The 12,553-nt window shown below is 48.1% G+C and overlaps 1 protein-coding gene across 1 annotated transcript in view; it reads right to left on the bottom strand.

Moving 5' to 3' along the window:
* The window catches only part of LOC138246871 (protein-glutamine gamma-glutamyltransferase E-like), a 308,092-nt gene that overhangs the window by 23,412 nt on the left and 272,127 nt on the right, over positions 1-12,553 (bottom strand). The window contains exon 11 of the mRNA XM_069201622.1: positions 659-816. Within this exon, the coding sequence (XP_069057723.1) occupies positions 659-816 (158 nt within the window). The remainder of the gene's footprint in view (positions 1-658; positions 817-12,553) is intronic.

The following is a 12,553-nucleotide window of genomic DNA, read 5'->3' on the forward strand; positions in this document are numbered from 1 at the left end:
AGTGGCAGATCAGGTCAGGCAGGGTGTTCTGGATGCTCCACCCTGCCAAAAACAAAATTTGAGGCAAGAGGCTTGCCTGAAGCTGCAACCAAAACCTCATGCAATTGTATTGCACACAATTGAACTAGGGTCTGGTGTTTTAACACCAGGAAAATGTGGTATGGGTCACTCATCATCAAGTGGAATTCTATGGGGTAATTCTGCTCCCTGTAACTCATACTTAGGGCCAAATACAGCATTTACACTCTACTCTTTGGAGGTACCAATGAAAAGTTACAATTTCACTCACCGTTTGCGCAACTATCCTTCAATCAGTCCACTACCTTCTGCCACAAGAGCACATCCTATCCCATCTTCTGAAAGGGGATTGGTGAATGCAACTTCTATTGCTACTGGATGTTTCATGACTGCATTTCCCAGGACCTACAAATAGAGCAGGAATAGATGTGGCTGTACTTTTCAGAAAAGAACATTTATTGTGAATAGATGTGATGGTATCACATGAATGGTTGCATAGTTTATAGTAGTCATTCATATGATGTGGTTTGAGAAAATTAAGTGTAGGATGTTTGGATAAAGTGAGAAATTCTGCAAGACTATAGCAACATTGATAATAATCCCTTATTTTACTTGTTACCAGTAGCATTTATGTAGGTACCTGAATCACAAGAGGTGGATTTTCCAGAGATATGTCTCTGCGCACCAGCAATTTGCGTCCACTCTCCACTTGAAACACAGCTGCTACTTGAATCAGGTTGTTACTGCTTAAAGACTTTTCATACTGAGAGTATGGTATTTCAAATGGAGTCTTCATGTCTGCAAAGTAAACATGACAATATCAACCCATCACCAGTGAAGAGCAGAGAGTAGCCTGAGGGAGAATTTATCTTATCATCAGCCAATCAATCCATCATGTATGTGTATTGGACTACCATCTAAATACTTAATAAATTATAAAAAAAGTAATATATAAAGATCATCAGGAAGTTATATTAATATTTTACAAGAAGAAATGATGTGAGACACAATACAACATCCATGGTGTTTTAGAACCTGCATCAGTTTAGTACATGCTTCTCCCTTGATTGATCTTAAATATACCAATCAAAAGCTGCCTGCAAGTTTTCAAGTCCTCGTAGGATCACATAAATAAAATGAAGGTCTGGGAACACCAGTTGGGCTACGTGGAAGAGGTGAAATGTCTCTCCCCCCTCAATGCACATAAAATGAGCTGTGTTATAATATATGTAAAAATCTTAAATAGATTAACAAAACTTGAGCATGATTCTAATAATAGTATTCCTGTGGCTCATTAACACAGACTTAAGTTGGGATACTTTATTTGTAGAGTTTTTTTTCAATATAATGGCAGGACCAAGTTGAATCAGCTGCACTTTCCTTGCACAAAAAAGGATACAAATTCTTGCTTAAATTCCTCTTGGTCGACTGGCGACTGCTTACACCTGAATTCCTCCAAGTATCCTCCAAGAAGGCAGGAGTCAATTATTCAATGAAAAATGTGAATGAACTGAGAATCCCTCTATCTACCACACCTGGTACACCTTTTGTGCGGTGGAATTAGAACAAGACAAACGTTTGAGCATAGTTTCAGATAAGATGGGTAATGTTTGGGGACATGGTGGTTAGGTGTGAGAACAGCTTAAATCATTCTGGATGATGAGAGATGAACTAGCTGAATAAGATGGTTGCTTATTCAAGAAATCTTGACATTCCTCCTTGTGTAGTATGGGACAAATTAAAGATGTAGTGAATGGACATTTTGTTGGTTCTAGAACCAAAGAGATATTATGAATAAACTTTTGAGGGACAAGTATGGACATTCAAGTGGAGTGAATTGTTAGTGTGTGTGTCTTTTCCCAGTAGTGTCAAAGTGTTGATCACCAGGAAACAGACCATGCAGTATTGTTGCCTTCCCAATGGACTCGGGAAAGAGGCTGCCTTGGATATTGCGTGACCTTTATGTCATGTGCCAATACAATACTATGCCTGCCATATGGAAATACTAAAGTAACACATGAGAAATTCAGGCTGTCAGATGACTACAATAGCATGGATGAAGCTTAACTGCAAATGTAAAATGTGCTTACTTAATTGTGGTGTTACAGTTACTATCTAGCTGGCCTGAAATTAAGTGAAGTTCCAACCAGGAATTTTTTGATTTTTGGAGGAAATATTTGTTAGAGAGGGTTCTCCTGACTCCATACTCAACACACTACACACAGGGCTCACAAGAATGTACTATTTTGTATAAGTAGAATAAGCACTACTAGCTCTGTTTCACATACATTCCCTTTAATTTCAGACAGAAGTAGATCAATGTATATTGCATAAGTTATATAACCGCATGGTACCATGACACAATACAAATGCACACATTCACACAACCATTATTTCTGTAGTAGGTATATTGACAGCTGAGGAGAAAAATACTCGGTATTTTGATAAGTACTGAATGCTGAAAGTTTCATTCATGTTGCCTGGGCTGGAAATGTTAGATGAGTGGTGCGATGATGGATTGAATTATTAGAGAGAAGAGGGCAGACACACTCATTTGCCCAGGACCTAAAGTAATTGTGAAAAGCAAACCTTTTCCTCTCAGAAACCTCTATTTCTAAGGGATGTATGTGCTGTGGTTAAAAACAGCTAAACAAAACTGGTTGTGACAAAATGATTTTGTCAAACCAATGTTGACGAATTCGATCACCCACGAGAATTAGAGTGGGGGTTGAAGGACCAGTTTTCACTGCCCCTTACTGCTAGGTAAAACCTGGTGTTAAGGGGCAGTGAAAACTGAAAAATGACACCCACACCATGAGAGACAACTTCCATGGTGTATGGGTCATTATTGTTGGCATTTTCAAAAATAGATTTCCACTTTGAGACTTTTTAAAACTACAAAGTGGCAGTATTAAAGTATTCTGCCATATAGACGGACTTACTTCCATCCACAAAAGACTAAGGGGGTGATTCTGAGACTGGCGGGCGGCGGAGGCCGCCAGCCAGTCTTCCCCCGACAAAATACTGCTCCGCGGTCGCAAGACCGCTGAGGGTATTTTGAGATTTGCCCTGGGCTGGCGGGCGGCCGCCAAAAGGCCGCCCGCCAGCCCAGGGCAAATCTACCTTCCCACGAGGACGCCGGCTCCGAATGGAGCCGGCGTAGTGGGAAGGTGCGACGGGTGCAGTTGCACCCGTCGCGTATTTCAGTGTCTGCTTTGCAGACACTGAAATACTTTGTGGGGCCCTCTTACGGGGGCCCCTGCAGTGCCCATGCCATTGGCATGGGCACTGCAGGGGCCCCCAGGGGCCCCGCGGCACCCCCTACCGCCATCCTGTTCCTGGCGGGAGACCCGCCAGGAACAGGATGGCGGTAGGGGGTGTCAGAATCCCCATGGCGGTGGAGCGCGCTCCGCCGCAATGGAGGATTCTCCCGAGCAGTGGAAAGTCGGCGGGAGACCGCCGACTTTCCGTTTCTGACCGCGGCTGAACCGCCGCGGTCAGAATGCTCGACGGAGCACCGCCAGCCTGTTGGCGGTGCTCCCGTGGTCGGTGACCCTGGCGGTCACCGACCGCCAGGGTCAGAATGACCCCCTAAGAGGCTGATTTTGAGTTTGGTGATCTAAGGACCGCCATGTTGGCGGTCTGACTGCTAAGGGACTGGCGGAGTGGGCCACTGTAATATGAGTATAGTGGATGTACAAACAGAAGATGGCCAGCCGTCCGACACCACTGGCAAGCAGCACAGACTGCCGTGGTCACTCAGAAGCACAAACAGGCCAGTGGGGCACATGTATCCGCTGAAGTCATTAAGAGGTTGCACACTGCCAATGTGAAGTGGCAGTCCAACCACCACATAGAAGCTGACAGGAATGGACACAATAAAGGGAGACGCTCATCTGGAGACAGCTACACACGTCCAGAGTCGCCATGGAGCCCTTCGAAAACGTCTGGGCAGCTTCTCCTGCTCGCCGAAAGAAAATTAAATCAACGTCGCTGTGGACGAGAGCAACCGTAAGTACACACACCTACCTGTAACATTACACCTTTAAAAACAGCATGCTGTGCTGGCAAACATATCATGGGGGGAGGTACGCCACGGGCAGCAACCACACGTTTCATACAACACACACCCACTGAGATACATCAAACACCGACACGCGCACACACACAATATGCACACTTTGGCCAGCACACATACACTGCAAAGGAACATTACACAATTACATACGGCCACACAGCTCAGGCACAGTGACACTGAAGGCCACACCACATTCTCACACACAGCAACAGCAACACAACTACTTCACATATACAAATTACATACACACACTCACACCCAACAATTGCCAGGGACAGTCCATATGTACAACACACATATCCATCAACATGCCATGGAACACATACAACACCACCATGAAACAACTGTGCAATGGACTCACACATCACACCACATTGGAAGCACAAAGGCATTCACAACACATGGAGAGGCAACTGGACAAAATAGACAAAGCGCATCACAACAACAAAACCTGCACAGCTGGGATGCAATCCTCAGGATCGTACATGGAAGGAGGGTGCACTGGGACACATTTCACGTTGGACTAGGCCCTCAAACCACATGCGCACAGGAAATGGCTATACATGGATCTCAGGAACAAGCAATACCAAAAGCAATTGTCATGCACAGCTACACAATGGGGAAGGGCAAGTAAACAATGCACACACAACTCTCACTCCATGGGACATAACCCTCCACGAGCCAGCACTAAGAGACACGCCCCTACATGGACACATGCACACCCAAATGCAGAGCAACCCAGCACAACTGAACACACTCTATGTCTACAATAACAAAACTCAAGATGTTACACATCACATGTATACAATAGCCATTTCAGTGGACAAATCCAACACCATACATGTCCACACGGCACAGAACAGAAAGAAATACTTACCATGACAAACACAACACAGTGCCATGACAACAACATTGCTTCTGCACACACACACCCCTCACACAACAGAAGTCATTTTCCTGGGGGACAACAGCACTGCACACAAACTCACATAATGCAAACAACACCACATAGAGCAGCAACCAGGCACAAACACACGCAACTACAGGCACACAACCAAAGGCATTCAGGGACAACAGAAAGCCAGGAAAGGAATTGCAGGAAAAAGTTGTACCCAACAAACCAACAACTTGTTGGGTTTATTAATAGACTACTCCATTCGTTCAAGGCCATAGGCCAGTCCATTATGGGTGCCCAAATGGCACAGTGTTAGGCTCCCTACTTGACTCCTGACTGCCATGTAACCTCTACAGGAAGGGGAATCAAGGGGGCAGGCAAGCACCTCAGGGATTATCCAGTGAAGGGACGTTTGGGTGCTGTTGAGTTTGGGCTTTGGAGGAGGGGGGGGACCTTCTTGGGAGAAGTGAGCTTCTTCTTGGTGGGTGAAGGGCCATGGGTTTTTGCAGGGGAGGCCTTGAAGGTGGAAGGGATGGCCTTGGAGAGAGTTGTGGTTCTTTTGGGTGTGGTACGTGGGGGAACAGGGGTAAGGCCAAGGTCACCCAGGAAAGATTTCTTTGACACTTCGGGCGGTCATCAGAAGGGGGTTGGAATTTGGAGGTTGAGGCAGTGGTTGTCTTGGATGTGTGCTTGTGGGAGGTATGCTTGTGTGTGGTGGGTGTCTATTGGGTGAGTTAGTGAGGGCGTTTAAGTGCCTTGGGCTGAGGGGTGGAAGAGGTGCTGGGGGATGCCTTGGCGGGTGGGTGGGTGTCTGTTGGGGTGGTGACTGCAGGTATGCTGGATATGGTGCATGTGGATGTGTTGGTAGTTGTGGTGTCTGTGTGACTGGTGTGTGGGGTGGATGTCTGAGGGTCTGCTGGAGTGGTGTCTGCAGGTAGGATGGGTGTGGTGACTGTCTCAGTGAATGTTGATGTGGTGACTGTAGGTATGTCAGATTTAGTTTGTGTGGTATCAGGGCAAGTTGTGACTGTTGCTGTGTCTGCGGGTGGATGTTGTTTGTGTGTGTGCCATGTGTCTCGTGGTGCTTGTGTTTGTGTGTGCTACCTTTCTCTGTTAAGGTGGATGCATGATTCTTTCTGTGTGCTTTGGCTAGGTTGGGGAAGTGGTGATTTGGACTGGGAAATGGAAGGTGGAGGGGGGACGGAGACAAGGGGTGACTGGCTGCCATCAGTTTGGAGGCCAGAGCCTGAAAAGACCTCTGTAGTCTAGCCATTGCACTGTGAATACCCTCCCGGAGCATGTTGGTCTGATGGACTTAGGCTGCCAGTCCCTGGATGGCATTCACAATGACCGACTGACCCCCAGAGATCTACCTCATGAGGCCAACAGCCTCCTCATTGAGGGCAGCAGGATAACAGGGGCTGAGACAGAGGTGCCTGCATCAAAGGAGACGCCCACCCTCTTGGGTGAGTGGCACGGCCAACTGGGTGGAGAGCAACATGGAGGGTGGTGATAGAACCAGGGTGGCGGACAAGGATGGTGCTGCATGGGTCCCCAATGGATCCACCATCACTAAGGAGTGACCACTGAGGATGAATCCGAGGCTCTTGATGCAGATCCGGTCTCCCCATGGCACTCCCCTCACAGTCTGACCACTAGGTCCCTCTATGTCAGTGGTGTCTTGACCCAAGGTCCAGTGGCCAGATGCTTCCCCACTTGGCTCGACCCGGTCTCCTTCGCCTGCCTGTCATGATGCTGCCAAAAGAAAAAGGATTAGGGCCACAACATGGATATGAAAACACTTTAATCACAACTCCGAGAGACAAACCATGCCATCATGTCAAGTATCCCACCGCAAAAAGTGCCTGATAAGTGGCACAATTATGTGCCAATATCATACTATGCATGCCATATGGAAATACTAAAGTAACACATAAGAAATTCAGGCTCTCAGATGACTACCATGGCACTGATGAAGTCTACCACACTAACCATACCACAACTAGGTGACCACTCCAACCTCAAAACTGTGCCACATGCAGCAATCCCAGTGAACCAGTAGCCATTATTTGGATCCCATTGTAAGGTCCCCCATCAATTACACAGGGAAAAGCCTATGGACACATCTAATTTGCAGAGATGTAATGTACCGAAAGCAACAGATGTTATTACGGAAATGCAGACAACACTGGTAGAATTGTGGTACATTAGGAGTAGCTGACATAGATATCTCCATGTCCCTATGGACACATCAAAACAATGTACAGTGCCACAAGTGACACCTGCCCAAAATGAGCCAATGAAGTAGTAGCAAGGGCACTCTGACATGCCCCACATGTGGCATTGCAAGGAACAACAATGAAGTCAGGTCCTATATCTCATGGGGAGATGTCTCCAGATTGCACACAGCAATGAGTATGTAGGGCCCAGGATAGGAACCAACAATGTCTGACACTCATCACAATAACATCATCTGAGTGTGTTAGTAGTAGACAACTGTAAAATGTCGGAAGGAGAGATACAGAGCTTGCAAACACTAACAGTAGGTCCCCAACTTGTTGCCCAATGAGAACCAACACCAATACCCACATTTCAGACATGTCTGTGGATGAATCCCTGACCCCAAACACATGTGATGCAAACGTCACAGCCAGTCAATCAATGATGCATCCCAACAGTCAGGGCACAATGCCCAATCTTTACACAGGTGTAGTGCATCTCCAAACATGATTCCATATCAAGGGTACATATGAATGTGAAGTGGAGCCATACTCTGGCCCTACCTATCATGTCCCTCATAGCAACTGCAGTTCTACATCATTAATGACATACTATGAGGCATGAATTTATCTGTCAGACAGCATACAATGGTGACACACTCTTGTCTGTGGCACAACAAGAAATGGACGTCCATTGTAGATGTAGCATTACAACAACAGTACTCCATGCACATATATGTGAGAGACTCGTTACATAATCCTATCGACATGGCTAGCACATGCCTAAAACAAGTGCATAGATATGTATCTTTAGAGGAATGGAGCACATGCTGACACAAGGCACAATGGCTACGGTGATGACACATTCCCCACTTACCAAGGGAAAGTAGTTTGCTACAGCTGCCAACAATTAGCCATGTAAGTCTTGTCACATGTATGATGAACACCAATACATCACAGACTGCAGTTAGGCACCAGCACCTATCATACACATGACAAAGGTAACTCCTGGGTGGCAGATGTCAACCTACACATATCGCCAGACACATGGCAGAGTACAGTGACCCACATCCTACTTACCTTTGGACTTCAACATTTGGGAGGAGTGATCTGTTGGTGAAACCTAACACCCAGAGGAGGTAATATAGACTATCTGTACAGGAAACACAGCCATATGTGCTACCTGCTGAGCAAATGGACTAAGGATTCCCCACAGTCTGGTCCTAGGTCCCAGGTCCAAAAGGTAGTGCACAACAGTTGGAAACACATGGCCCGTCTACACAAATTAGGTCCCAAATGATCTGTGACACTTGACACATCCCTCATTTCCAGGGGGAGCAGTCAGTCCCTCACTCAATCACCTTGCAAACGAATAAGTAGGAATTTGCCTTGTACTCACCCCCTTGTGGCTGCTGTGCTGCCCTCAAACACCCATCCAACTCCGTCAAAGTGTGGCCCATTACGGGGGTCACTGTCCAATGGGCACCCCGTCCACGTTGGGAAGACAGACCCAACTGGGACTGTGTGATCTTCCTGGCTCAGCATCTCAGTTCCGCCCACCTCTTCCAACAGTGGGTGTTCCACCGGCTGTGGACCCCCAGGGTCCGCACCTTCTTGGCAATGGCTCTCCATATCCGCCTCCATTACTACGTTGTGACCTTCAACCGCCTTAACACCGGATGTCTCAGCGACTGCTGCACCACTTCCCCGACGGACCTTTTTGGTGCAGAAACAGCAACTTCAGTGCTGGCCAAAACAAGCAGAAGCTACTCCCCAAACCCAGAAACAACAACAGTGCGTCACCACAGAACACCTTCACTTCCTGGTCCACACCAATCACAACTCTTCCATCCACGGACCCCTGGTCTACAGACCACCCGTTCCCCCGCCCATCATTCATCGACAACATCATAGACATCACCACCTCCCAGGCCCTGGCATCCAACGACTACTTCCTCCTCGGTGACCTGAATTTCCGCCTCGAGGACAGCAACAATCCAAACACCACCGCTCTACTCGACAACCTCACCACCTTCGGCCTCAGACAGCTCAGACAGCTTATCACTTCTCCCACGCACATCGCAGGACACACACTAGACCCTATCTTCAACTCAAGCAAAAGGATTACCATTGAGACCATCTCCACCCCAGACTGGACAGACCACCGCTGCCTACACTTCACCATCACTGCACCCAGTAGCCACATCCGCGTCCCCAGGACTCCCCACAGGAAATGGAATGAAATAACCAACAAGCAACTCACCACAACTCTCACCAAATCATTCCAGCCTCCCTCCAATGACGCCAACACCTCAGCGCACAATATCAACGCATGGGTAACTGAATGCACCGACACTCTAGCCCACCTCCGTCTGATATCGGCTTGCGCATACAAAAGAAAGCCATCTGGTTCACCACCGAACTCCAAGAATCCAAACACACCCGCAGGCACCTATAGAAAGAATGGAGGAACGGCCAAACCAGCGAAGACCTAGCTTCCTTCAGAGCCACAACTGCCATCCACTGCCGACATATCAAGAACGCAAGAAAGAACACACTCTGGGAACGCATCAACACGAAGGAACTTTTTCCCCCCTCCGAAACAACCAGCATCCCGCTGTCGCAAGATTTCTGCGACAAGCTCGCCACCTTCCACCGCAAGATCCAAGACACCTACAACAGCTTCCTAATGGAAAACCAACCAAGTATCAAAACCTACGTCTGACCCCTCCCCTCCCCCAGAACCCACCAAGACCATCCACAGCAGGTCCACGTTCACCATGGAAGAAACAGAGCATCATGAACAGCACCCACTCCGGAACCCCAGGGACCCTTTCCCGCACCACATCAAAGCCAGCACATCCATCGCCCCTGAGCTCCGTAACACAATAAACTGCTCTATCACACTGGCACCTTCACTGAGGACTGGAAACATGCTGAAGTACGCCCCCTCCTGAAGAAACCCTTGGGCGACCCATCAGAACTAAAGAACTTTCGGCCCATCTCGCTGCTACTCTACCCGGCCAAAGTACTGGAGAAAGCCATCAACACACAGCTGCGAAATCAACCACTCCCTGGACAGCTCCCAGTCCAGGTTCTGCAGCAACCACAACACGGAGACAGCTCTTCTTGCAGCCAACGACGACATCCGATCACTTCTAGACCGCGGCCACACTGCAGCACTCATACTTCTCGTCCTCTCGGAAGCCTTCGACACGGTCTCCCACAGCACACTATGCACCAGACTCAACGACGTAGGAATCTGCGGAACAGTCCTGAAATTGATCCACTCCTTCCTTTCCAGAAGGACTCAGACGGGCAGGCTCCCTCCCTACACATCTAAACCCATAGGAGTCAGCTGCAGAGTTCCCCATGGATCCTCTCTGATTCCAACTCTTTTCAACATGTACATGACCCCACTCGCAGCCATCGTCAGAAGCCAGGGAATGGACATAGTGTCATGCGCCGATGACACACAACTCATCATTTCCCACACCGAAGACCCAGACACAGCCAAAAGGAATTTCCTCTCGGGAATGAAAGCTGTCGCCACCTGGATGAGAGAAAGCTGCCTCTAGCTCAGCTCTGACAAGAAAGAGGTCATCATTTTCGGAAACGCCACCTCAGCATGGGACGACTCCTGGTGGTCCACATCTCTCAGCACCCTGCCTTCACAAACTGAGCTCGCCCGCAACCTAGGCATCATCCTTGACTTCTCTCTTACTATGATCCGACAAGTAAACTCAGTCACATCCTCCTGCTGGAACACCCTCCGCAAACTCTGGAAAATGTTCAAATGGCTCCCAACAGACTGCCACAGGACAGTCACCCACGCCTTAATCACAAGCAAGCTCGACTACGACAACGCTTTCTACGCCGGCACCATGACGAGAAACATCAAAAAGCTGCAACTTACCCAGAACGCCGCTGCCAGACCTGTCCCTAACCTCCCACGCCAAGAACATATCTCCCAGCACCTGAGGACCCTTCACAGGCTTCCGAAAGAAAAACAAATCACCTTCAAGCTACTCACCCACATGTACAAAGCCATAAATAACATCAGACCGGCCTACCTGAAACGCTGCCTCTCCTTCCACACCCCTGTCAGATCCCTCCACTCTGCTCAAATGGCTCTTGCCACTATCCCTCGCATTCGGAAAACCACCGCTGGAGGACGATCCTTCACCTACATTGCAGCAAATAGCTGGAACAATCTACCCCTATACCTCTGACAAAGCCCATCACTCACCATCTTCAGGAAGAACCTCAAGATGTGGCTTTTCTGATGAGGCTCCACCCTTTCCCACCCCCAGTGCCCTGAGACCCTCACGGGTGAGTGGCCACACTCTACAAAAACTGACTGATTGATTGACGTACACGACAGTCACCACCGGTGGACACAGCCATTGGCCTAAGACTGCCACAGGTAACAATGTTGACCTATGGCTGTGTCCACCGCTGTAGCATCCGCCTACCTCCATGACGACTTCCGCTGGCGGTCGCATGCGGTTCCTAATGTCCAGTGGAATGGGTCAGGCACCTGCCATTTTAGAGGCATAGAATGCTACTAATGGTAATTTTTGAAGCATCACAATTCCAAATATGTTGTTCAGGTGATTCATGACTGCCGACCTTGTCCTTTCATGTAGGACATTTAATTTTGTGATCATACTGGTATAACGTCAAGCACATATGACAACATAATGAGGGGCACAGCCCCCCCTGACCCCCACAGACAACTTAGGATTTGGGGCATCCAATCACAGTCCCAGTGGCAAGTTACATGCACACGTTGTTGCTGTCCAGAGAGATGATGTATACACGTGTGTAAAAGCAAGGGGCAAATGTGTCACTTATGTGTAATTGTGAGTGGTGATGTATACTATGTATCATGACCTCTGCTACTCATATGCCAATTCACTGTTTGTAAATGACATGTATGATGAATCTTGCAAAGGACACATTCAATGACGGACATACTCTACTTTTGTCCCACATAGTTACCCTGGGAGGGGAAGGATCAGACAACCTCCTATGTACTGTCCATTGACAGATCTTCAGGCCATGGAGGACAGACATATCATCTGATCTATCACCTGGATAGGCAGACAAGCGTGGATCTTTTTCGGCATTTGGAGCCAGATCTGATGCCAGCCGCTGTCATCCAAATAGCGTACCATCCATCACTCAAGTCATGGCAGTGTTGCACTTCCTGGCCACAGGTTTCTTAAAAAAATACAGTAGCCCTATCTGCTGGGATGTCCCAGCCTATGTTCAGTCTGGTCTTAAAGGATGTACTGTCAGCAATTTTTAAACACCTGGACAGCTTCATCCTTTTTCCTC

The sequence above is a fragment of the Pleurodeles waltl genome, chromosome 7, assembly GCF_031143425.1.
Source record: "Pleurodeles waltl isolate 20211129_DDA chromosome 7, aPleWal1.hap1.20221129, whole genome shotgun sequence".
Classification (NCBI taxonomy): domain Eukaryota; kingdom Metazoa; phylum Chordata; class Amphibia; order Caudata; family Salamandridae; genus Pleurodeles; species Pleurodeles waltl.